Source organism: Mercenaria mercenaria, chromosome 6, assembly GCF_021730395.1.
Source record: "Mercenaria mercenaria strain notata chromosome 6, MADL_Memer_1, whole genome shotgun sequence".
In the NCBI taxonomy this organism is placed as follows: domain Eukaryota; kingdom Metazoa; phylum Mollusca; class Bivalvia; order Venerida; family Veneridae; genus Mercenaria; species Mercenaria mercenaria.
In genome coordinates, this window is record NC_069366.1 from 49,426,606 (window position 1) to 49,453,670 (window position 27,065).

The 27,065-nt window shown below is 38.3% G+C and overlaps 1 protein-coding gene and 1 non-coding gene across 2 annotated transcripts; one reads left to right on the forward strand and one right to left on the reverse strand.

Moving 5' to 3' along the window:
• Positions 1-14,848: 14,848 nt before the first annotated feature.
• Trnat-ugu (transfer RNA threonine (anticodon UGU)) lies at positions 14,849-14,921 on the reverse strand. Its single transcript has one exon. It is a non-coding gene; the product is annotated as a tRNA-Thr (tRNA).
• A 7,113-nt stretch (positions 14,922-22,034) lies between these two features.
• LOC123550140 (alpha-N-acetylgalactosamine-specific lectin-like) lies at positions 22,035-25,765 on the forward strand. Its single transcript, XM_053546984.1, has 3 exons — positions 22,035-22,250; positions 25,041-25,139; positions 25,633-25,765. The coding sequence occupies exons 1-3, from the start codon at positions 22,040-22,042 to the stop codon at positions 25,701-25,703; spliced, it is 381 nt and encodes a 126-aa protein (XP_053402959.1). The 5' UTR covers positions 22,035-22,039; the 3' UTR covers positions 25,704-25,765.
• The last annotated feature ends 1,300 nt before the right edge of the window (positions 25,766-27,065 follow it).

Here is a 27,065-nt window from a genome sequence, read left to right on the forward strand (position 1 = left end):
GAAATACAAAAGGTTACAGTTAGTTAGTGGTGTGTCTTTAAGGTAACTTGACAATAGCCACTACTGACCTTGACATTTTAAAGGGATAAGTACAAATATATATAACTCTCAAAGTTAGAATTGAAGCTCAAACAAGAGATGGCACTATTAGTGACAAACGCCCCGAGGTTTGTCCAAGAATGCTACAGTTCGATGCGCAAAATATGCCAGAATAGTTAAGGTATGACTAATTTTTCGACAAGAGAAAAAATTTCTCCGGAGGTAAACTTGACCTTAGAGCTAGGGTCTGGGTCTTGAACATGACACACTAACTCACCATAGGGAAAATTGTGACAAATAATGTTTGATGATGGCAGAGTTATTGACTGGACAAGAAACATGTGTTAGCTTTTTAATCTAAGTTTGACTTTGACTTTGAAACTAGAGATTTTGGACTTGCGTCTGACACGTCATTTTAATATAGGGAACGTTTATGCCATGTAATTTTAAAATGTCTTCATCGGCGGAATAGGTATGGAACTGACAAGAAACACACCATGTAAACCGTTAACCTCTAAATGTGACATCGATCGTGGAGCTAGTGGTCTGGTTGTTATGCACGACACGTTTTCTCGTTATCGGGGAATATTTCTGCTAATTAATTTCGAAATTTCTTGATTAATGACAGAGTTACGAACCGGATAAGAAAAAGACCCTTTTAACCCTTCACTTGACTTCTAAGTGTAAACTTGATCTTGGAGCTAAGGGGTCTGAGTCTTGTGCGTAATCATTTTGTGGGGTCGAATCTACGCGAGTTTTTTCATGTTTTGTCTTTGTGTGTGTGTGTGTGTGTGTGTGTGTGTGTGTGTGTGTTTTCATTTTCATTCCTATATTTTCGTTTCTTTCTTTGATGGTTTGTATTTGTATGTATGCCTTTATATAAAACAACAGTATGTTTATTATTTGCATGGCTTAAATGCATGCATTTAGTCAATATCATCTTTGATATAATGGTAAACTTTTCTGACCTGCCATATCGGCTTATGATACTTCTCTGTTGTGTTGTCAGTGACACATAGTTCATGAAGGAATCTACCTATCCCCAATGATAACAAGATTCCCGCCGAAACGCGAGGACGATTCCATTTCATGAAAACCGATAAAATACCAATCCATAATGCTTACACATTACCTTCTAAATAATTATTAGTATTTCTTTCATCTTAAATCTACAATTATTATATGGAAACATAGCTCAGTCGGGTAAACCGCAGATAACAATTGAATATTATAAGCAAAACATTTTGTGGGTTCGAATCTTCGTGAGGGTCTTTTTTTCTCATTTTTTGTCTTTTTGTGTATTTGTTTTTCTTTTCGTTTTCATTTTTATTCCTGTATGTTTGTTTCTTTCTTAGGTGGTTCGTATTTGTATGTATGCCTTTATATAAAACAACAGTATGTTTATTATTTGCATGGCTTAAATGCATGCATTTAGTCAATATCATCTTTCATATATTGGTAAACTTTTCTGATCTACCATATCGGCTAAAGATACTTCTCTGTTGTGTTGTCACATAGTTCATGAAGGAATCTAAATGTTTACGATTTGACTGATAGTTGGTTTAATTTGTACGCTAGTCAACAGTGTACATGTATTTAGATAATTTACAACCATGCTTTGCACGGAATGAATTTGCAACCATGCTTTGCACGGAATGTCATGGATCAGAGGGATAGACTGGCTATATTCATCACTAAAACCCGGCAAACTGTATGAAATCTAAAGTGGTAGGATATTCATGGCATGAACAGGAAAAGTGAAATTTCTGCGAAGTACAGTCTATTCGGGTATTCCGAATCAGTTGAAAATGCGGGCAACGTTTTACAGTTGATAACAACAATTACTTCAGCAAAATTTAGAAAATGGTTACGTTTGTATCCTTTAAGCATCTGTGCATATTAAATGACCGCGGGTTATATCATTTTCCTATCTTTTAAAGCGATAAACACAGTTTAAGTATGTCGTATATTGACCCGAGATGCTAAATTTTGCTCGTCTCTTCGAGAGACTCTAACTTTATTTCAGGTGTTGTACACAGAGAAATAATACATGGCATGCGCGGATCCAGCTTATTTTCTCAGAGGGGGTCCGACCCCCCGACCCCCCCCCCCCCCCCCCCGCCCTAGAAAATTTTGAAATTTAGTGCTTCATTTTCTGCATTCTGGGGCATTTTAGGAGCTCTTAAGAACACCTTTCCACTGCAATTTTATATACAATATACCCCTTATTTTCACAGTTTTATGAGCTAACCTGTTAAATTTAGGGAAAACGATAAAATCAAGTTTTCTTCAAGGTAGAATTTTTAGTTTCTTTCAGATAATTAATATAAATATGAATTATGTCGGGATCGTATGAAGCAGCAGCCGCATAAACTTTGAATGCGGTCCTGATATTGGGAATTTCGGGAAAAAAAATTCTTTCCTTCTTCTCTTCTTTCCTTTGTAAGGATTTTCCAGAGGGGGTCCGGACCCCCGGTCCCCCGGTCCCTCCCTCTGGATCCGCGCATGCATGGAAATGATGTACAGTATATACCTATCACACAAAAGATATATAAATATTTTAACATTACATATAAAAATGTAATTAAATATGGGATATTCCGAATCATTGTACTTTTGACTGTTCTATTCTGTACCAAAATAGTTATTTACTTGTGACATATATGACTCACTTCTCTTTCATCACTGTTAAATATTTACTAGTGTTACCCTATTCATTCAAAATGCCTTGAACTTATGTCAATAGTAATTCTGAACCATTTTACATGCTACTGTGTGTTACACTGAATGGCGGTTGGTCTCTGTGTTGAAACTGTCAAAATAAATATATACAACTTTCATTATGGTGTAATTTCTTAATTCAAAACAATTATTTTGTGTGATATACTGATCATATAGTTTTTCTAGCATTCCAAAGAGCATTTCACTTTAAAACTTGTATTCGTAGATAAACATCTACCAGTAGAAATAAATAACGGCCATAGTGATTGGAATACCCGGAAATGACTCGAAATAGCCGAGGTCACCTAGTTCAGAAAAATTTAAGTATTACGCAAAGTAAGTGATATTTCAGAATTCAGATGATAGCTTAATTTGCAATTATATGATCACGGTGAGGATGCGTACACCGGATATTGCCATTTAGTGATAAGCTATTTTCCGAAAACGTGTTTATTTTTCGTCAGCAAGGTAAGTAAAACACCTTTTTACTATTGTATTATACTACTATAAAAAAAAGAGTATTATTTTTAATAACTAGATACTGTGTATGTGCTCTCACAATCGTAAAATGAGTCAATCTTAAGAAGAATTGCTAAATTTTGTAATAAAATGGCAACTTTATCATCTGATAAATGCAGGTAGGGGGCACATTTCTCCCGATATCGTCACTTGTTGTCTTGTGATAAAAATTCTGAATCGTATGATTTATTTAGTTACACACAAAGAAAACATGTGCAAAATTTCTGCTTTGTAAATGTTCAAATGACGGAGAAATCGACGATAAATGAGCGTTGATGGTGTACTGTGTATTGCAAATATATGTACTGTGTATTGACCTGTATCACATTTTACTGTACTGTGTATTGTTTACATTATCACTGAGTTCTATAGAATTAATCTTACAAAATGTACATAATCATTTCCTTTTCAAAGTACAAAACAGTAATTTCTTTAGCCCTGAAGATACGTGATGTTTTTACATTGATATTTATAGCGTTTACTCTATTGTAATTCATGTAATAAGCTCAGAACGTAACTCACAGTCACCATAGTACAACAAGGGCAATATTTTTTGTTATGTTTACCAGTTGTAGATGTAGATATATATATATATTCTATTCTATCATTGAGCATTGTTGAAGTTGATATAACATGAATTATCTCAAAAACAGTTAAAGGTATCTTTTAAAATTTTGCATTGGGATGCCACTAAGACTTACTTTCAATATCTTGCAGAAAGCCCGGCCCTACTAATAAATACTCCATTGTGATTTTTTTTCGTTGCAGATTCAACTTGTTTATGTGTGTTTATGGCTGGCTTGACGAACGAATTTAAGTCCATTGTATGTCATTTTGTTGAACACCACCCAAATGACGAGAATATTATAGTACGCTAACGACCAAAACCGCGAAAAAGTAAATTACAAGATAGCACCAGACATATGCAGAGAAAAAAAAGCAGAACATATACTGTTGATTCAGAAAATATTGACAGACATGTTTCAAAAGGAACCCGATTACAAAAGGGACCAATTTGCAACAGAAAGAAACCTTTGATTTGGGTAAATGGTGAGGAGCCTGTTCACTGACGGCAGTGGAAATGTATGCTACCTACCACGCCATCTAGCAGAACTCAACATTTACACAATGCTACCAGTACAAAAATATACCTTAGAGACACATACACGGCGGTGTACATGGAACTTGCAATGTTACACAGAGTGCAATTCCACGGACAGACAAGGTTTTTGGAGAGTATTGATATACAGTACATGAAAGAATGTTACTAAATAGATGGATAAATAAATAGCCTTTAATCAGTTTGTTTGCCAAGAAACGTTTTCTTTAACTAATTTTAGCGTTTCCTACATTTCTTGACGTCGCATAATGTTTTCATCGACAATTTGGTTAATATGAGGTATAATGAAGACTGCAAGTTGTTTTGAAGAGCAGGTTTATAACTCTTCAATGATTTTATAGTTATACAACTGCGTGAATAACAGATACCGCATTTCTGTCGCTAAATTAAGAGGAAAGGCAAAAGCAAGACAGACGAATACTTATTGACATTATAGGAAGCAGCTAGTTACTGCATAAATGTCACTACTGTACATTACTTCCACATAAGACTTGGCATTGATACTGAAATAGGTTCTGTTGTGACAGATTTCTTTTACCAAACATTATTTGACAAGCAATATTGTAATAGCTATGTTTTACTTTGATAGTCATGTACATTGAAATATTTATTAAACAAACTCGAAACGTAAACACAAATTCATAAAATAGCAAAGATCATAATAAGATAGTAGAAGAACTCTATAAGATTTGTCTTTCGTTTTAATCATTTCCACCAACTGTACTTGTAATGTTAGTATATAAATGTAATTATGTATATTGTTGGGAATAAATATGTTTAAACCAAAGGTCATAATTATTTTACATTCAGCAGTTTAAATACATGTTCCCGATCGCTTGTTATAGGTCGAAGTTGACCTTGACAATAAATATGCTATTTTGGCCACCAAGGAAGTTGATTACATGGAGGTGATAACGAACTGTTTGCATAGAAATGATATATATCTTGCAAATAAAAAATGTAAAATATATTTCAAGAATAATACATGGCACTGTTTCCTCCTACTTTTAAAACAAATTGTTCAGTGCATATGACACCCATTTTGTTTCGTATAAAGCAAGCGGTGAGCTAATTACCTTTCAGAACAATGCATTTAAAGCGATAAAAATAGCGGTGACTATAGGGTTATTTTAAGAAAAGTGAAGCTGGTTCGAAGGTTCTACGTCAAATGAGTCTAAGGTTATTGAGGAGAAACCACTTTAAAGGATCAAAGCCTTTACGACCTTGACCTTTAAAGTATTGACACCATAACCGATTAAAGTCGTCTATTGATCAAGGTTTATATCTCTTTATAGTATGAAGGCAAAAGGATAACATATTTTCATGTTTGCTCTTCTTATAAGGAGAGACCTTTTCCACACTTACCGCCATCATATCATGTAATACATTATTATAAACTTCACGGCTGGGTCTTCTCTCGGTAATGGCTAGTATTTAGATAGTTTCTCGGAGTGACTATTGGCATGCCGATGTAATTATAAGTTGTAATATCAGTGTTTAAACTGGTGCTTGTGATTTTCGCTGTGAAGTCTAATGTCATCTGCAAACAGAAAAAGACATTCCATCTTTTGGGCCAATGGAATTACATGCCTTGTCTATCTAATGACCATAAACGCTGAAAATATGCACGTTTTCAATATCAATACTCAGTACACCAAACTGCAATACACAGTACAAATATAATTTTGAAACATCAATACACAGTACACCATCGTCGCTCATTTATCACCGATTTCTCCGTCTTTTGAAAATTTACAAAGCTGAAATTTTGCACATTTTTTCTTTGTATGTAACTGAATAAATCGTACGATTCAGATTTTTCCTACAATGCAAATAGCTTATGGTATCGGGAAAAATGTGTTTACGGCATGCATTTATCAAATGATAAACTAGTCGTTTTATCACAAATTTTAGCATTTCTACTTAAGATTGACTCATTTTACGCTTGTGAGAGCATATACACAGTATCTAGTTATGAAAAACAATGCTCTTTTCTTCTGTAGTAGTATAATACAATAGTAAATCGGGGTTTTACTTACCTTGTTGACGAAAAATAATCACGTTTTCGGAAAATACCTTATCACTTAATGGCAATATCCGGTGTACGCATCCTCACCGTGATGATCTATTCATGAATATGTATAAGCGATTTGTACATGTTGAAGCATTAGTCCAATTTAAATTTTTATGAAAACTGGTTCGGAATACCCGGGTAGACTGTATTACTAAGATGTTCACGTGTTCCGTGTTCACGTGGTATTTGTACGCTAGTGATTTATGACATTACTAACAGTCTTCTGGAGAGGAGGCGTCCATTTGGGTTTCCGGCGGCTACTATAAATAAGCTTACAAATAAATAAACTGTTCTGTGAAATGTTTCATTTGGAGTTGAAATGTTTCCTTCTTTCATGTTACTTTAAGCACTTGATACGGTGTTAACCACAATATTATGTCATTCACTAAGATGTCAAGTATACACCTAAAAGTGGTCCCTTGCTTTAGTTTTGTTTGTTTGTTTTGGGTTTAACGCCGTTTTTCAACAGTATTTCAGTGTCAGGTACATACCTGAAAGAGGTCCCTTGCTTTAGTGTCAGTTGCACATCTGAAAGAAGTCCCTTGATTTAGTGTCAGTTGCACACCTGAAAGAGGTCCCTAGCTTCAGTGTTATACACCTGAAAAAGGTCCCTTCCTTCAGTGTCAGTTACACACCTAAAAGAGGTCCCTTCCTTCAGTGCCAGTTACACACCTGAAAGAGGTCCCTTGCTTCAGTGTCAGTTACTCAGCTGAAGAGGTCCCTAGCTTTAGTGTCAGTTACACACCTGAAAGAGGTCCATAGCTTCATAGTCAGTTGCACACCAGAAATAGGTCCCTAGCGTCAATGTCAGTTGCACACCTGAAAGAGGTCCCTTGCTTCATAGTCAGTTGCATACCTGAAAGAGGTCCCTAGCGTCAGTGTCAGTTGCACACCTGAAAGATGTCCCTTGCTTCAGTGTCAGTTATACACTTGAAAGAGGTCCCTAGCTTCAGTGTTATACACCTGAAAGAGGTCCCTTCCTTCAGTGTCGGTTACACACCTGAAAGAGGTCCCTTGCTTCAGTGTCAGTTACTCACCTATAGAGGTCCCTAGCTTTAGTGTCAGTTACACACCTGAAAGAGGTCCATAGCTTCATAGTCAGTTGCACACCTGAAAGAGGTCCCTTGCTTCAGTGTCAGTTACACACCTACCCACCAGAAAGAGGTCCCTTGCTTCAGTGTCAGTTACACACCTACACACCTGAAAGAGGTCCATAGCTTCATAGTCAGTTGCACACCTGAAAGAGGTCCCTAGCGTCATTTTCAGTTACACACCTTAAAGAGGTCCATAGCTTCATAGTCAGTTGCACACCTGAAAGATGTCCCTTGCTTCAGTGTCAGTTACACACCTACCCACCAGAAGGAGGTCCCTTGCCTCAGTGTCAGTTACACACCTACACACCTGAAAGAGGTCCATAGCTTCATAGTCAGTTGCACACCTGAAAGAGGTCCCTAGCGTCATTGTCAGTTACACACCTGAAAATGGTCCATAGCTTCATAGTCAGTTGCACACCTGAAAGAGGTCCCTTGCTTCAGTGTCAGTTACACACATACACACCAGAAAGAGGTCCCTTGCTTCAGTGTCAGTTACACACCTGAAAGAGGTCTATAGCTTCATAGTCAGTTGCACACCTGAAAGAGGTCCCTTGCTTCAGTGTCAGTTACACACCTGAAAGAGGTCCCTTGCTTCAGTGTCAGTTACACACCTGAAAGATGTCCCTTGCTTCAGTGTCAGTTACACACCTGAAAGAGGTCCCTTGCTTTAGTGCGAGTTACACGTCTTAACCTTTACCCCGCTAAATTTCTAAAATGGACTGGTCTATCATTCAATTTGGGCAGTACCATTTATTATTCAGAAGGGTGTTCGCTAAATATTTACTGACTGAGTAGCGAACAGTGCAGACCATGATCAGCCTGCACGGATGTGCAGGCTGATTATGGTCTGCACTGACCGCAAAGGCAAAATGACTTGCCGCCAGCAGGCTAAATGTTAAAGAGGTCCCTTGCTTCAGTGCCACTTGCACACCTGAATGAGGTCCCTTGCTTTAGTGTCAAGTTAACACCAGGATGAGGTCCCTAGCTTCAGTGTCAAGTTCGTGCCAGAAGAGTAGATACATCGAGATTTTGATTCTGTTGTCCAGATCATAACTCTTACAGCAATGGATTTTCAAAAGAAATGACAGAAATATGACATGTCAACGTGTTCCGCACATGAACCAGTTCACTAGCTCAAATGTTTAGGTCAAAGCTTTCATAAGTGATCGTTCGTACCTAACTCATTTTCTTGTCATTTTTCAAAAGATATTTGAAAATGTTTTGTACCAAACGTTTACTAAGGCGTGTCGGTGTGTCAAGGTCAAAAGCTTGTGTTGCGTTCATGTTTATGCCGAGATCCAGTGCAGACAATGATAATTTCTCACAACGTCAGTATTAAAATATATAAAACGATATCCTTACATTGAGATGTACCACTGCCACGATCTTTGTAAATGTAGATTTGATTTATAAACAAAACTTCTTACATTAAGTAAGGAGAAACGTGTTTATTTATTTATTTTTTTCAACTAAATGATTGATGATAGTTGATAGTTGTACATTTAACATTTAATGAAACTATTCAGCTTAACAGTACGAAACACTTTAATTGTTTAGCATTTTACAGTTGCATTATAAATGGAATAAAGCTACCATACATCGTTGTGTTCCGTTTCGTGTGAGAAAAAAAAATTGTACTCGGATAGCCTGTCTGTGACATATGAAAACATTTTGTCATCATACGATACAGAATGTCGTACATTCTGGAAACGTTCTAATCAAGATGTTTCCAGGATGAATATTTTTAAGACTACACAGTTTCTTGCATAACTTTAATGCGATGATATACTTTGGTTACTGAAGACACATACGTCTTAACTATGTCATCTGGTTACTGAACAAGACAAACGTTTTAACTATGATATCTGGTTACTGAACAAGACAAACGTCATAACTATGTCATCTGGTTACTGAACAAGACAAACGTCTTAACTATGTCATCTGATTACTGAACAAGACAAACGTCTTAACTATGTCAACTGTAGGGCAACGCGTGTCTGAAGTGGTTTCTGAACAATGCAAACGGCTAAATTAATATTATGTCCACTACAGGGCACCGCGTGTCTGGAGTGGTTTCTGAACAATGCAAACATCTTAATTAATATTATGTCCACTACAGGGCACCGCGTGTCTGAAGTGGTTTCTGAACAACGTCTTAATTAATATTATGTCCACTACAGAGCACCGCGTGTCTGAAGTGGTTTCTGAACAATGCAAACGTCTTAATTAATATTATGTCCACTACAGGGCACCGCGTGTCTAAAGTGGTTTCTTAACTAATATTATGTCCACTACAGGGCACCGCGTGTCTGAAGTGGTTTCTGAACAATGCAAACGTCCTAACTAATATTATGTCCACTACAGGGCACCGCGTGTCTGGAGTGGTTTCTGAACAATGCAAACGTCCTAACTAATATTATGTCCACTACAGGGCACCGCGTGTCTGGAGTGGTTTCTGAACAATGCAAACGTCTTAACTAATAGTATGTCCACTACAGGGCACCGCGTGTCTGTAGTGGTTTCTGAACAATGCAAACGTCCTAATTAATATTATGTCCACTACAGGGCACCGCGTGTCTGAAGTGGTTTCTGAACAATGCAAACGTCCTAATTAATATTATGTCCACTACAGGGCACCGCGTGTCTGAAGTGGTTTCTGAACAATGCAAACGTTGTAATTAATATTATGTCCACTACAGGGCACCGCGTGTCTGAAGTGGTTTCTGAACAATGCAAACGTCCTAATTAATATTATGTCCACTACAGGGCACCGCGTGTCTGAAGTGGTTTCTGAACAATGCAAACGTCTTAATTAATATTATGTCCACTACAGGGCACCGCGTGTCTGGAGTGGTTTCTGAACAATGCAAACGTCTAAATTAATATTATGTCCACTACAGGGCACCGCGTGTCTGGAGTGGTTTCTGAACAATGCAAACGTCCTAATTAATATTATGTCCACTACAGGGCACCGCGTGTCTGAAGTGGTTTCTGAACAATGCAAACGTCCTAATTAATATTATGTCCACTACAGGGCACCGCGTGTCTGAAGTGGTTTCTGAACAATGCAAACGTCTTAATTAATATTATGTCCACTACAGGGCACCGCGTGTCTGGAGTGGTTTCTGAACAATGCAAACGTCCTAATTAATATTATGTCCACTACAGGGCACCGCGTGTCTGAAGTGGTTTCTGAACAATGCAAACGTCCTAATTAATATTATGTCTACTACTGTCTGAAGTGTAGTGAAATCATTATTACTAAATCATGTGTGTAAATAGATAACGTATCTATATTTATTGTAGGAGTACTGTGAAAGTGTCGGATCGACATTACTAGAAATAGATGACGTTGTCGAGTACCACTTCTTAAAGAATATTCTGCTCATAGAAGAGAAAGGTAGGTAAACATGTGTAGACTATATTAAACATGTGTCCCTTTTCAAGACATGTCATTGTAACTTTTACACTTGGTCATATATAAAGTTTGTCAAGGTTTCAATTAATTAATAAGTCACAATGGTACAGTCAATGTGGCATGACTATTTACCTGGTTTTTGTGTTATTAACGGAATACATTTCAGTAGGTTCGTCGTGCATTATTTCGTGCACCCTCGACATTCCAACGGCCAGCTGGATTTCACCGTCACATAAAATAATTCTTCATCCCAAAGGGCTTTAGAACACAGTGATTCGAAGTCAACTAGAAGTTGAAAACTAAACAATAGAATTCGCAATAGAAATAAGGAATTCTAAAGTACATAAAGACTACCTTCTAAATATACTCGGCTTATTTAGCATAAAATTGAAATAGATGTATCATTATACACGAATATCTTTTCTTTTATAAATACAAATGTGGAATTATGTAATCGAAATAATATAATGTTATTAATCAAGCGATTTTACATGCTGAAGATCAAAAATGCGTTTTAAGCATTATGATTTTAGCCAGTAAAAAGTAAGTATATGTGAATAATTTCGAGAGATATATGCCTCGACAATCAGCAATAACTGGAACTTACCGTATTTATTTTCTCTAGTGAGTATATTACCATTTGAGCTGAGATAGAAACTGCTTTAAATGTCATTTCTTTGTAGGCTGCAGGCAACGAGACACAAAATTGTACACATACAGGCCCGGATCCAGGGCCGGGCCGAGGGGGCCCGTGCCCATCCCCCCAGCCCCCCCCCCCCCCCACTCCAGTTGGCCGAGAAGTGACCTAAACTCATCAAAGATGCACCCTACTATTTTGGCAAAGGAATATTTTTTTCTCAAAATTTAGACCCCAAAACGCACCAGAGGCCACCATTTTATACCTGTATTTCAACATTTTCCAGGGGGAGAGCCCCTGACACCACCTCCCCAACAAGAGGGGAGTAACCTCTCCATTACCTTAAAGTTTAGACCTAAAAAAGCACCAGAGGCAACCATTTTATGCCTGTATTTCAAAAATTTCCAAGGGGAGAGCCCCCTGACCCCCCTAATATTAAAGGACTACACCCACCAATAAATGCACATATGACACCATTTCATACCTGTATTTAAAAAAAAAATTCAATGGGAAGATCCCCTTACATGGGCAAAGGCACCCCTTCCAATACCTCGCTATGCGCCTCGGCGGTGACGTCTTCGTTCTAGACTGGTGCAAAGTCAATAGATACTGGATCATAATGAGTACATCTATAATTTACAGACAAAGATACAGAAAGTAGCAAGTTTCAAAAAGGTAACGCTTTCTAATTTGAATGTTAATTCTCAGGCTTTCCGTGTGTCTGTTTACGGCGAATCATCACAAACTAACCATGAGAACGTTATCCATGATAATTTTTCCCAGAGAGAACCTAACTTTAACCACACCCACAGCTCTGTATACCATACACTACCGAAGCTAGATTTACCGCGGTTCGATGGCAACATTCTTGACTTGCAGTCATTCTGGGACTCATACGAGTCGGCTATTCACACAAACCCTTCACTCAGTGGTGTACAGAAATTCAACTCCGAGAGGAGAAGCTGGACAAACAATTGCAGGTTTTGCAGTAACTAATGCTAACTATGACAAGTCAGTGTCGTTATTACACGAAAGGTATGGACGGAAAGACAGAATTATACAGACCTACATGAAAGCTTTGCTTGAAGTTCCCGCTCCCGTGAACACCGTTACCATTCTAAGAAAGTTCTACGATACCACAGAAACATACGTTCGGGGACTTGATTCACTTAACCAGTGTGACAGCATATACGGATAACTTCTCACTCCCATCATCCTGCAGAAATTACCACCGGAAGTCAGAACGAACATTACACGTGCGCACGGAACATTATCTTGGTGTTTAAATGAATTAATGAAGTGTCTCATAAATGAAATCAATATTATGGATGCCGGAAGTGCATTGAAAACCGGACAAGAATTCATTCCTACAGCAACCTTCTTGACGAAATCGGACACGCGAAAGACGGAGAGAAGAAATATTCCTAGACAACCAGACGAAGTGGGAATTCTACAAGCGTTCAAGTACCAACCTGTGTATATTGTAAGGGAGAGCATTCAAGTACAAACTGTGTACGCGAAGAAAACCCAGTCATCGGTTCTTTACTCAGCCCATGGACTCGTTTTACTGAAGACAGCCGTTTCCGTGGTTACATCATCTTGTACATCCACAACCGCGAACATCCTGTTTGATGAAGGTTCCAAGAGTTCGTTTATCACTGAACGTCTAGCACAGAAACTGCAGCTACAGCCAACCGGCAGTGAAACGCTATGCTTATCAGGGTTTGGAGACACAGAGAGACGCGTGCGACACCTAGATACAGCCACCGTCTATTTACAGACTCCAGAGTTTAACATCCCAATCAAAGTGCTGATAGTACCTGAAATTTTCGTGTCGATGAAAACTTATCAGAAACACGTTGGTTATCTTCCATACCTGAAAGCATCCCATGTCAGAAGAAGATAACTTCGAGATCGAGATATTAGTGGACGCTGACCATTACTAGGACGTTGTGCAAGATACAATCATTAGAGGAGACGGGCCTACAGCCATACAATCGAAAATCGGCTATCTTTTGTCCGGGCTTTTGAGTACCGAAAATCAGATACAGCCATCCCAATTTCCCGTGTCTATGATGAACGTTATGACTATGCACGTGCAGGAAGAAGTCAGTCTAGAGAGATTTTGTAAAGTAGAATCATTAGGAGTAGACAGAAGTCGATACACCAAGGCTACGAAGAATATACCAAACAGTACCTGAACACAGGCATTTCATATGAGAATGGAAGATACATTGCAAAATTACCCTGGAAAGAAAGTCATCCATTTTAGCCCAGTAATGAGCTGATAAGCCGACGAAGAACTGTTAGTGTAGTCAACCGCCTTAGGAAAGAACCGGAACTACTTCAGAAGTATGGAGAGATTTTAAGTGAACAGGAGAAGAGAGGCTTTATAGAAATGATTACAGATGTTAAATCAAGCAAATACCAAAGTTCATTATATTCCCCACCATCCTGTAAAGAAAGACCCGGCGACCATACCCATACGTATTGTATACGACTGCAGCTGCAAGTCAGCACGAAATTCCCCCACCTTAAACGAGTGCTTGATGAATGCCCCACCCATCCTTAACGATCTAACAACTATATTACTACGCTTCCGTTACCACGAATTTGCTGTGTCCACAGATATCGAGAAGGCGTTTTTGAACATCGGCCTACATTCAGACGACCTAGACGTCACTAGGTTCTTTTGGTTATCAGATCCGAACAACCCGGACAGCCCACTACAGATACACCGCTTCAAGTCAGTACTCTTTGGTGCTACGTGTTCGCCGTTTATATTAAACGTGACCATAACAAAACACCTTGCCTTACACCGATGCGACGAAACAGAACGTATTCAACAATAATTATACGTCGATAACATACTTACCAGCGTACCAGACGAGTCTACACTGCTAAATTTCTACACCAACACCAGACAACTGTTCCAGAAAGCATCTTTTAATTTGAGATCATGGAGCTCGAACAACCCAGTTCTGTGTGAGAAAATCAAATCCGACGGAGTTAGCGAAAAGGATAGAAACAATCTGACTTAAGTTCTTGATCTTCTAAACGAAGATTTGAGAATGACCCATTCACATTCGTCTTCTGTATATTTTGAATTTCCGATATTGCTATTTTTATTTTCGCAAATCTGTTTTTATTAGAACAAATCAGACGACTTGTTTCCACAAGCATTTGGCTGAACCATCAAATAGCGTTGAAGGGTGAGAAAAATGTGCAGTCAGTCCGGGGCTCGAACCCGGGACCTCTCGCTTACAGGGCGAGTGCCCTACCGACTGAGCTAACCGGCTGTCTGACACCTTACGTGACCAAGTCCGTACCATGACATATACTTTCCCTCAAAACACGAAGGCGTAGTCGCGATGTGGTAGCTATAAGAATATGTAAATATGAAAAACCCAGGCTTAATATAGATTTTTAAACTTCTACTTTTGCTTACAAAATGTTGTAAGTAGGCTCTGATTGGCTACCGTAAGGGTCGTCAGAACGAGGCTATCAATAGCACGTCTTCAGATCCTATGTCCGTAGCGTGAATTGGAGCTGTACTTCAGTCAGATTGGGATAGAAATACAAAGGTATTGGGCATGCGCTTGGATTCTTCAATAGACGAACTGTCATTTCCACAAAGACTGAAGGCAGCGTAAAGTATCTCTCTTCTGACGAAACGTGTGATCCTTTAAAAATCATCCTCCATTTATGATCCACTTGGATTACTTAGCCCGATCACCGTGACAGGCAAGATGTTGATACAGTCGCTATGGAAACGTAAATTTGAGTGGGACGAACCGTTGCCGGGTGAAATCATTACATAGTGGTGTAAGATCAGAGAAGATACGGCGAAAGCTACCGAAACCAAGTTTTGCAGACGATACTTTCAAGGCACAACACCCAGGAACGTAACTCTTCACGTCTTCTGTGATGCCAGCACCAAAGCATATAGCTCATGCGCATACCTTGTTTCCGGTTGTCACATCACTCTCGTCATGGCGAAGAATAAAGTAACTCCCATTAAACAACTTACCGTGCCGAAACTGAACTGTGTGCAGCACTTACAGGCGCTAAACTTAGTCAACACATAACAGCCACCATACAATGTGAGAAAGTATACTTATGAAGCGACAGCCAGATCGTATTGAAGTGGATTTCTACAACCAAACCAAAGCCACAATTCGTAGCCAGACGTATAACAGAAATACACGAGTTGACAGACGGTTTCCTATGGAACTATTGCCCAACAGATTCAAACCAAGCAGACCTTCTGTCGAGAGGACTTACCTACGAGAAATGCTACGACAACAGATTATGGATGCATGGTCCTAGCTAGCTGAACAACGAGACAACATTTTCCGGATATGACTTAATACCGAGTACGCACACCGATAGCGAACAGGAAAATACCAACTATTCCGCATGTCTGACTACACCGCGAGAAAATACACCCGATCCCGGCATTTTAGGTGTTATAGACATCAACAGATTCATCACATACCGTAAGCTAGCTGATATGTTCTAAGATTTGTGAACAACTGCAGAAATATTGAGAAGATCTACGGAGCTCTAGAGTCGCACGAGATCAACGCAGCAGCCAGGCAGCTGATAAAGTACGTACAGTGCCGTCATTTTCTGGACGTGATACACAACATCTACTAGAATAGAAACGTCCAGATGAAAAGACCCAACCTAGTGAGACAGCTTTGTTTCTTGATAACGACAAATTAATACGTTGTGGCGGCAGAATATCCAACGCACCGTTACTACACAGCACGAGATTTCCCTACCTGCATGCCTTCCAAAGATAACCTTACAAAGCTTATTATTTTGGACGCACACGTTACACATATGCATTCCGGTACTGAGAGCACAGTCACCTATCTTCGCCAGCGTGATCAGAAAATAGTTCGCTCGTGCGTTACGTGCCGTAAGGTCACAGGAAGAGCATATCGAGTAACTGATCCCGCCGTTACCTATCGACAGATTGAAGGTTACGCCACTATTCAGAGTAAAAGGCATAGACTTTACCGGAGCTTTAACAGTAAGATCGTCGAGCGGAAAACTACAGAAAGCATACATTTGCCTTTTCACATGTGCCAATACACGAGCTGTCCATTTAGAAAGAGTACCGAACATGACTGTGGATTCATTTATTTTGGCTCTACGACGTTTCTTCAGCAGAAAAGCAACACCCAAAGTCATTATGTCGGACAAAATCCTGAAGGAAGAGATCCTTGGAACACACGACATAACATGGTCATTTATTCCCCAGCACGCGCCATGGTACGGAGGCTGTTGGTAGAGGCTTATTGGCATAACGAAGACCTGTATCAGAAAAGTACTCGGAAAGTCTTTGGTTAGCATGGAAGTTCTTCAAACAATTACTGCAGAAGTAGAATGTATCGTAAATGACCGCCCGCTCACACACACATCTACAGACCCCTTGGACGAGGAACCACTTACCCTTTCCCATCTACTGTATGGAAGAAGAGTTACTTCTTCTGTTTATCCAGACAACACGGAGACCGCAGCAGACGACCTATCCCATGATTCTGCAGACAAACTCTAGAGATTTAAGTCTGCAACACTTGAACACGTCTGGTCAAGATGGAAGTACGAATATCTCATATCTCTGCGAGAGTTTCACAGAACATCTGGTAACCATGGAGATGCTGTTACGGTTGGTGACGTCGTGCAGATACATGACACCAACTTACCGAGAAATCGCTGGTCTCTTGGAGTGATTGAAGACTTTATCGTTGGAAACGATGGACTTATTCGAGCAGCCCGTGTTAGATCAAGACGAGGTGTAACTACCCGACCAAACTCAAAACTATATCCGCTCGAGCTGAAGTAACCAGATGTGCGTGATTCCTTAAAGAACAGTTACCTTGCCCAGTGATTATTACACAGAACTTACTAAGTGACTGTAACATTAAATTTCTAGGAGATCCGACAAACTGTACCACGCGTAATGGATAACTTAAAGTGACAGTAACACTTGTTCAGCAATATGTGGTTATACAGTAGTTTAACTGAATTTCTAGTTTCACCATTATCCGCAAAATTGATATAACATATTCCTGAGTAAACAATGACTGTTATTTCTCAGAGAAAGTGATTTACTATGTTTTATGGATTTTTGTAATTATTCACTTAAGCCGAGTCGTACTTTTAATTAAGAAATAATAAGTTAGCCTGAATGATATATTCTTTCGCATAAGAACTCAAAACACGGGTTATTCTACGATAAATCACACTTGGGAACTTGTTATTTCGATTCTAACACGACAAATTAGTATCACCAGTGTTAGAAAAATGGTAATTATTTTTACGACCGTGCTACGCACCTATATCGGATGACGTCATTGCACGAGAGTATTTAAGAAATAATATATCTCACTTAGTGATTTGTCGCTGAATAAATCATTGTTTGGAGTTCAGATGCGAAGGAATTATATCACGAGGGCGCAGCCCGAGTGATATAATAATACGCATCTGAACGACAAACTATGATTTTATTCAAGAGCAAATTACTAAATGAGATATATTATTTCGATTCTAACACGTTACCAAGGACTTTAAAGTACATCCTTGACGGCATGCATTAAATACTTTCCCGTTTTCAGTCGGTTTCTTTTCCAGCGCGCCGCTATGCCGTTTGACGCTATGACGTAATAATTGTGACGTCAGAACAGTGAATTGATGTATAATAATTCACTGTTTTCAGCCTTCTTTGTTTAATTGGAAAATGAATCGGATCGTGTTAGAATGCAGAATACCCCGAGATAGGTTTTGCCCTACATGTATGTAGGTTATTTGCTGGTCGTGTTAGAATGCCTTGTAAATACTCTAAATAACATGTTTACGTTGAAAAATTAGCATCGTGGCCCCCGGAGTGTCACGTTAAGAAACGTGTATATTTAATGTCGCGCCATACTTGGCGTCACGTTTACGTAACGCGCTATTTTGTTGTATGTTATGACGTCCTATACGTCACTTGTTTTGCTTCCGGTCTACAAAGTAAACGGTCAACGTAAAACGGACAACAGCTTTGTCTTCTTTTAATGTCTCCACGACACCCCCATGCCTCGTTTTATTCTTATCCGAAATTGTTTGCAGTTTACAACTGACATTCGAGTTCGCAATCAATATTATTCATCCATTTCCCAGCGTGTGAATCGCTAACAAAATAAAAAAGTGGAAAACTGATTGAGCCTGTTCATGATCCACACTATGTAAATGTCTGTTTAAGAGAAGTCTCATACTTTCAATTAATCTGAGTTTCGCATATTTTCTCAATATTTATTTCCTTGAAAATTGACAGGAACTTGTTTGTACAAAATAACGAATAAGCCGAATGTATCGTTATTATCTGCAAAAAAATCGTACATCGACACCGTACGTCCGCTCAGTCTTACTTGGTTATTACATGAATTTGTTACATAAACAATTGTAATCATGTATAATTAGGTAAAACAAAATGGCGTCATTTAAAAATCTAACGGAAGTGACTTCTCCGTATTGGCCCTCTCTTTTGAACCAATTAGAATGCTTGAATTCCGCTGGCCCTGTTTACCGTGTTGGCCCTGCTTTTCTCATATTGGCTCAGTTATGCTTTGTGTTAGATCTACTTTTTGATATGATGTGCGCAATTGATCTAATACAGTGTGTAATATTGTAACGTTGAATAGTAAACACTATTATTATTCAATTTTACAATATTACACACTGTATTAGACAAATTGTGAACATCATATGAAACAGATAGAGCTAATACAAAACATAACTGAGCCGATATGAGAAAAGCAGGGCCAATAGTCGAAAGTTGAATGATAATATTATCACAAATCAAGCGATTTCATATTGGCCTAGTTATTTGTCCCCGGGCAGTCGTATTGGCATCAGAAAGCGCTATTAGAGAGGATTGATTTTATGGCCAAGTGTTTTACATTTAATGACTCTAACGACTGATGCCAGTCTAGACTTTGGCAAACGGATCAAATAATGTATATTTCGGTAATCTGATTCTAAACTTGGTCTTTTAAACTGATTAAAAACCCGTTTACATAAATAAACAGGAAAGGTGTCGAACAAAGATATCTCAGGTTGGAGGTTTTCTCTGAAACGTAGGCAAACAGTAAGTTTACAATAGATACGCTAAGATAAGTACAGAGTATAGGTCTCGTCATTAAAAAAACAACAACATGGAAACTGGAAATATTTCATTAAATATTTAAAAACGTAAACAAGTATTTTCAACTTTGTAGATCAGAGAAATGACCATGTGTATATTATTAAATTAAAAAATTTGATTGTAATTTTTTCATTCAAAATTTTTTGTACTGTATTCTTCATTTTACAGATTGGAAAGTGTAAATCTTTATTTTCATAGAATGCAATAATGTATTGTAATTCTGCTATAAATTCACATGAAGAAGACATTATTCCAATAATAATGCTGCTTGACTCCCAAAAATGTTTGTGCTTATTTAAAGAGCCATTTAAATATTCATTTGCAATTTGCAGATATCTTTAAAATCCCCTAAAAATTGTGACTCTTTTTCCCGCACTGACTTGATAACTGGATCAATATGCGCTCCATCGCTTCATCAAAAGCGACATTTTTTTTATAAATTGCCAGAAAAGATAGACTTAGTATTTCGACATATCTTTTAAAAGGCAGAATATTTACTGCGACATTCGTTTGTAATGCTTTTTTAAGTTTCCCAGCTTACCCCAGCTAAATATATAATAAAATGTCCAGACTCAAATTGGTGTGAAATGTTAGTTTTATCTGTATGTCTTTTATGATGCATGTGCATGGGCCAGACTGGTTTAATGGAGGGATAGCGCATGTTTCTTCATGTTATAACATCTGGAGAATCCCGAGGTATTGGTTGGTGCCCGAGCCCGGTAGGGCGAAGGTGCCAACGTTTCCCGAGGGATTTTAAAGATGTTACAACACAAAATGAACATGCGTTAACACTATTCTAGTATAAAACGCGTAAAAACTAATAAACGAATAAATTATCCCTTAACAGCATTAAATTCACATGTAATGCACGGGAATGTCTGCATTGTTTTTTCACGTTGACATCATTTTCCTTTGAATTATCCATTTTGGGACCGCAATGCAGGTGGACGGATAGCTCAGAGGTTTGCACACTGGCCTTCCAATCCTGAGGTCGGGGGTTCGATCCCCGGCAGTTACTCGGGAATGTTCAGAAACGCTTTTCAGTCTTTCCACTCACTGGGCACGTTAAAGAACCAGGCTGTCTATTCGCAACGAGCTAGGCTAAGTTAGCCGGACAAGCCTGTATCTGATTTCTGATCTCTCTGTCGTGGGGGCTTTGTCTCACTCTGTCCCTCTGGTCAGATCTCTCTGTGTCTGTACTAGTAGAGGATGAATTATGCGCCCTGTGTGGCTGCATTTGAACTATGTAAAGCGCCTTTGTACGTGAAATTGATCATGAAAAGGGCGCTATATAAATCTGGTATAATAATAAATAATAATAATAATAATGCGTTTACGCTTTGCCACGGAACGCACATATATAAAAAGGTGTTTTAATAGCACGTGAGCGCGAGAATCTCTCTGTTAACAAACGTTTTCCCTCCTGTTAAAACACCTCCGAAATGTGACAAGAACAGTAGTTTTATACTAGAATATAGGCTAAATACCAATAAAAGAAATTGTTCTTTGTTTCATATAAAATTCAGCTACTTCAGAACTATTTTGTTACAGTTTCTAGATTTTCACTCCGTCGTAGACCTATTATCCACAAGATATCCATACATTTGCTTCAAGAAAACGAAAAGAAAAAGGGGTGTTGAATAGTATGCAGTGAAATGCAAGTCAGCTGAAGTCAGGTACCCTTATATTGCCGCATTTCAGAAAGCGGTCCGCAGAATAAACACCCTACTTTCGTTTTCAAGTAAACAACTCGAAAACATGCGAATATTAGCATGAAAAGTGTTCTATTTTATGTAAAATTCATTCCACGAGTGAAATAATGCCCATTTGGCCCCCGATTTACGCGCAAATGCGCGAAAAATGGAAAAATTAAGATCTATTTATTAGGAACTTCTTTCGACTACACCACGGAAGCACATTTTTGACCGAATTACTGCATTATAACCTATATAGTATTTAACATGAATCAAACAATTCAGCTAAATTTCATATACATTTTTGATGACACTTAGTGAAAACGAAATAGAGTTCTATTTTTTACATCAATCAAGCCAAGGTTGCTTAATTTCAGATACATTCTGGATGTCGCCTAGTGGCCAAGAAACAGAGTGCAATCAAAACAGTCACCTAAATTTCGAATACATTTTGGATGACGCTTAGTGAACACGAAATAGAGTTCTATTTTGTAAACAAGTTGACTTAATTTCAGATACATTTTGGATGTCGCTCAGTGACCTAACAACAGAAGGCTCATTCGTTTGGCATTACTCGGGCAAGTCGGCTAACTTAACAGATTGGTATGAAAATGAACCAGACGACTTCTTTCAGCGAGAAGATTGTGTTGACATGTTTAAAAGCAAAGACGGATATGCATGGAGGGACGATGATTGCACTAGGAGTTATAATTACATATGTGAGACTAATGCCACTGGTAAGTAACGCAATTGAGAAACCTCTTTTACTTTTGACTGTGCTAAGATAATTTGAAAAAAAAATCTAGTTTTCAGAAACTCAACAAACGTTTGAAATTGGAATCCAGCGGAAGTATTGAAGGTAGTGGACTTGTAAGGACAATCGGCAATTTCCGTGCAATTACGTATTCCATGATACTATATCGGCACCATTCTGCCAAAACAATTGTTTTTAGGTCACACTACACTAAATGATAGTCCCTATATATTCTATATAAAACTAACATTTTTTTTAAAGAGCTACTAAACATAGATAGACCCATTTCAGAGAACAAATCCTTAACTCATTTTAAAGAGTTACGATAAAATTGATATAAAATGAAGAGAAAAGAAGGGGTCATGTTTCTTCTAAGAGAGATTTCTGTTGACACATTTACTTACTATAAAATCACATCAAAATCACACTGCTGTGACCAGGAAGTACTAATAATACAAAAATTGAGTTTCACTTCACCAAATACAACCTCCTCTCCCATTTTGTCTACCAAAATGTCAAAAATACATCAATGAAATTAAAAAAAAAAACAGCTTTAATTTAGACCTCTGTGGCCATGCCAAGTGAAAAATTAGTGTTCAAAAACCTGTCCGCCATAAAGTGACTAGACCAGATGGCTCCCACGCTGGTTCCTTTACTATAATTAAGCCTATAACAAAACAACCGGAAAATTGCGAAATCGTTTAAAGGGAGAATAAGTACCCTCCGGGTCTCATTACGGGTCTACTATCACGAGGTTATTAACAAGGGAGTGAAAGTGAAATATTTCAGTTGGACACCGTTCCCAATAATTTAGGTCTCTAACTTTAAGTTACTGCCTCTCACCTATGTGAGCTCAAAACTCTGTTTTGGTTGTAGAATTCTTTCATTAGAAGCCGCTACCCAGCTGGCTTGCAGAAGGTCGATGGTTTTACGCAGGTGCTCGCACATGATAAATAACGTCCGAACGACACCTTTTTCCAGAACTGGAATAGAAAATTATAATGCCAGTATGACTTAGAAACTAAAAAGTCAAATTAAAAATTTGTTACCAGGTTGATTTTAAAAAAGTCTTCATTTACCATTTAAGCTGGACAGACGACCAACAAATAATTAGATACTATTTATCAGTGTTTAACCTCGGTATTTGTTTTGTGCTTTTATTAGTTATTTGAAAACATTTGCTGAAGTATTTGTTGTTTAGTATAGCCAAGAGCACGTAAAGAAGCATCATCCATGTAAATGTTTTTAAAGCTACTTGTGTGTCCCAACTTCCTGTCACTGCACAGTCATGTGCTACTTGTTGACAATGCAAGACTTAATGGTGTTTTCGCCACTGACCGTTCCAAGGCTGTGCCCCACTGTGTTCCTTTATTTGTTTGTTTTGTTTTCGTGTGTTTGCTTTGCATGTGAGTGTGTGTTGGTAGTGTGCACAACCGCGTGCTGTGAGTTTCGTTTTGGGGAGGCTGCGTTTTTGAAACATGGCATTCCCTGGTTGATATTTTTCCTTGTTTGTTTAGTAAACATTCATATTACCGTGAGTTTAGGTATGGGTCACCAAGGGTATGGGTATGGATTTCAAGAAACGCCAGATAAAAGAACCTGAACAGTAAAAAAATACTTTTTTGTTCTTTTTGGGAAGGGGTAGGAAACGGAAGTTTGTGTGGTGGGATGCATCCCAATTAAAACCCCAGGTACACACTTTCACAGGCTGTATAACATGCCTATAAAGTGTAAGGACCCAATATCAAATACTTTTGAGATAAATACAACAAAAGCTTTTAGGCCCTTACTACATATACAGTAAGAGCCGTTACTCTAGTCTTGCAGAGTGAAATTGCAAACAAATCTCTAGCTGCTCAACTTCACATACTGAATAATATTCCGTTTTGGTTTGGTTTCATGACTCTAGCTCAAATACTTTTTACGAACTTGCGTTTTTTTGGGGTTTTTTTGGAACGTGGCATTCCATGTCCGTCCGAAATTGTGTCGTTGTACACAATGCGTCTTAACTTGGATCTCATACAGTGAGGCCAGAGTTATGACCCTTGGCTTAGTCAAAATATGCATAAAAAGGGTCTAAGTTTGTGTCTCATGTATCTCAAAAAGTATTTGACCCAGAATTATGAAACACTATAGGAATATTATCCAGTATGGAAAGTTGTGCACTTGAGGTTTTGTTAGAGATATCACTCAGCCAGGGCAGAGTTATAGCCCTCGACTTAGTCAAAAATATGCATAAAGGCATACAAGTTGTGTCGCACATATCTCAAGAAGTATTTGACCTAGGTTCATGAAACATCATAGGAATATTATTATGCACCTGGGATATTGTTCAGTGACGGGAGTGGGAGGGTGCACCTGTGTCTGTGGACTCGCATCTAGTTTAAATTTTAATAGCCATAACTCTGTTCTGGCTGAATGAAATCACAAACTTTAACCTATGTGCACAAATTAACATGCTAAACAAAGTACCAATAATGTTTGATGACTTGGTTAAATCAGTCTTGAGATTAATTCTCCATGAACATTTAGGACTTTTTTGCAAATTGTTGACTAAGTGAGAGGCCATTATTGTGAGAATTCGAGGTTGGGGAAGAGGACACAGTAAAACCTTTAAAACGTCGAGTTCAGTTTCGATTTCTGTTCGATTTTTATTCTTTTTTTCAAAATTCATTTGATGATCAAAATGATGTAGAAATGTTTACACATTTTTCTTTCGCAGATTACGTGTAAATAAAATATGATTTAAATAAACACTATTTTCATTTTTAAGCTGTTCCTGAGACAACTTTGGAACCAACGACACAAGAACCAAATACCACAATGTTTATAGTTCCTGAGAGTACTACTGGTGTTACCACGGTTACATCAGGTAATTCACACCTTCAATGAATCACATATGAGCCGTGCCTTGAGAAAACCAACATAGTGGGTTTGCGACCAGCATGGATCAAGACCAGCCTGCGCATCCGCGCAGTCTGGTCAGGATCCATGCTGTTCGCTAACAGTTTCTCCAATTCCAATAGGCTTTAAAAGCGAACAGCATTGATCCTGACCAGACTGCGCGAACGCGCAGGCTGGTCTGGATCCATGCTGGTCGCAAACCCACTATGTTGGTTTTCACATGGCACGGCTCATATATCCCTTGTTTTGGACTTTAAGTCTTCGCAGTTCATCGATGATTAAATATTCTGAAGTTGTGTTTGTTTTTTTATTTGTTGTACATCAATATAATTATAATCGTAACAAAATTACACTAGAAATTTTTTTAAAAAGTCTTATATTCTATAAATTGAATTATGTATAAAATTGTGTAACGTAAATACTCTGCCGGAATACAACTGGTACATTTTACTTTATTTCAGGATGTAAACAGCTGTATGATATCACTTGGATGGCAATCGTGCTAGCTGTCGTTTTCCATTATGTTATTTAGTACACCGACTGTATCCGCGTTAATATAGTTTGTCACTGTGTCTTGAGCCATGGCTGCTTTTTGGTTGCGGGTTTATCCCGCTACCAAAGTTAAGTGTATTTCTGACAATGATGTAGCATCTTTATTTGATTCCAAATCACACATTCAAAGGATGTTCAATGTGCTACACAAAGTAGTCCCATTCATGAAAAATGCGGATGAATTATCAATGATCAAGCAGTTCTTATTCATACTCTATCCATTCACACTGGCCATTTAGATTATATAAGGTCTGTCAATGATTAGGTATTCCAGCCCATGGTTACATCACTGACTTCCAGCTGTTCATGTAAGGTCAGGCAGAGTTTATCTTAGATATGAGGCACATTAGTATTTGTTTCTTATACATGTATATTTATAGACTGGCATTTAAAATGAAAATAACTCAAGCACAACCCGCAACCACCAGACATCTCAAGGCTTTGATTTATAATAGAATCCCGTTGGTTATTAGGTCGTTAGAGCGGACGCAGTGGTCCAGTTGTAACACTATCTGACTACGAAAGCAACGGTCATGATTTCGAGACCCCGTATCGCACTAGTATCACAAAATATGTCTGAATATATGACTAACACGTCGGAAGGTTAGGCACAGAGGGCAGTGACGAACTATATTATTCGATCGATTTCAATGAATTTCGTTTACTTTTGGCTTGTATTGTTCTCTTCATTTATTTGTTTGTTTTGTCTTCTTTTGCCTGTTATAGTATCATTTATTTGAAGTGGCACAAATATACCGGTATTCCAGATCTGTTCGTTCAAAAATAGCAATGACGTGCAAGTCGTTTAGGTTTTGGGGACATTTAACATAAAAAAAATTAACGTGAAATGAGCCGCGCCATGAGAAAACCAACATAGTGGGTTTGCGACCAGCATGGATCCAGACCAGCCTGCGCATCCGCGCAGTCTGGTCAGGATCCATGCTGTTCGCTAACAGTTTCTCTAATTCCAATAGGCTTTGAAAGCGAACAGCATGGATCCTGACCAGACTGCGTGGATGCGCAGGCTGGTCTAGATCCATGCTGGTCGCAAACCCACTATGTTGGTTTTCTCATGGCACGGCTCAAATAATGCTGAAAAGTATAAATTTGTCTTATTCATTTGTATTTAAAAAATAAGTGTACAACATTGTAAGCAAAACATATTATATAGAAACAAGTTTTGACGAAATAATTCAAGCATAGACTGTGTAGATTTTTCATAAATAAAATTTTAATTGTCAGTCTACATAAACCGACTTGTTAGCCCCTGAATTTTTGGATGTGTAAACTGTTTTTGCTGGCAACTTGTAATTAGGTTTCGGACGGTGATCTAAAATTTTGC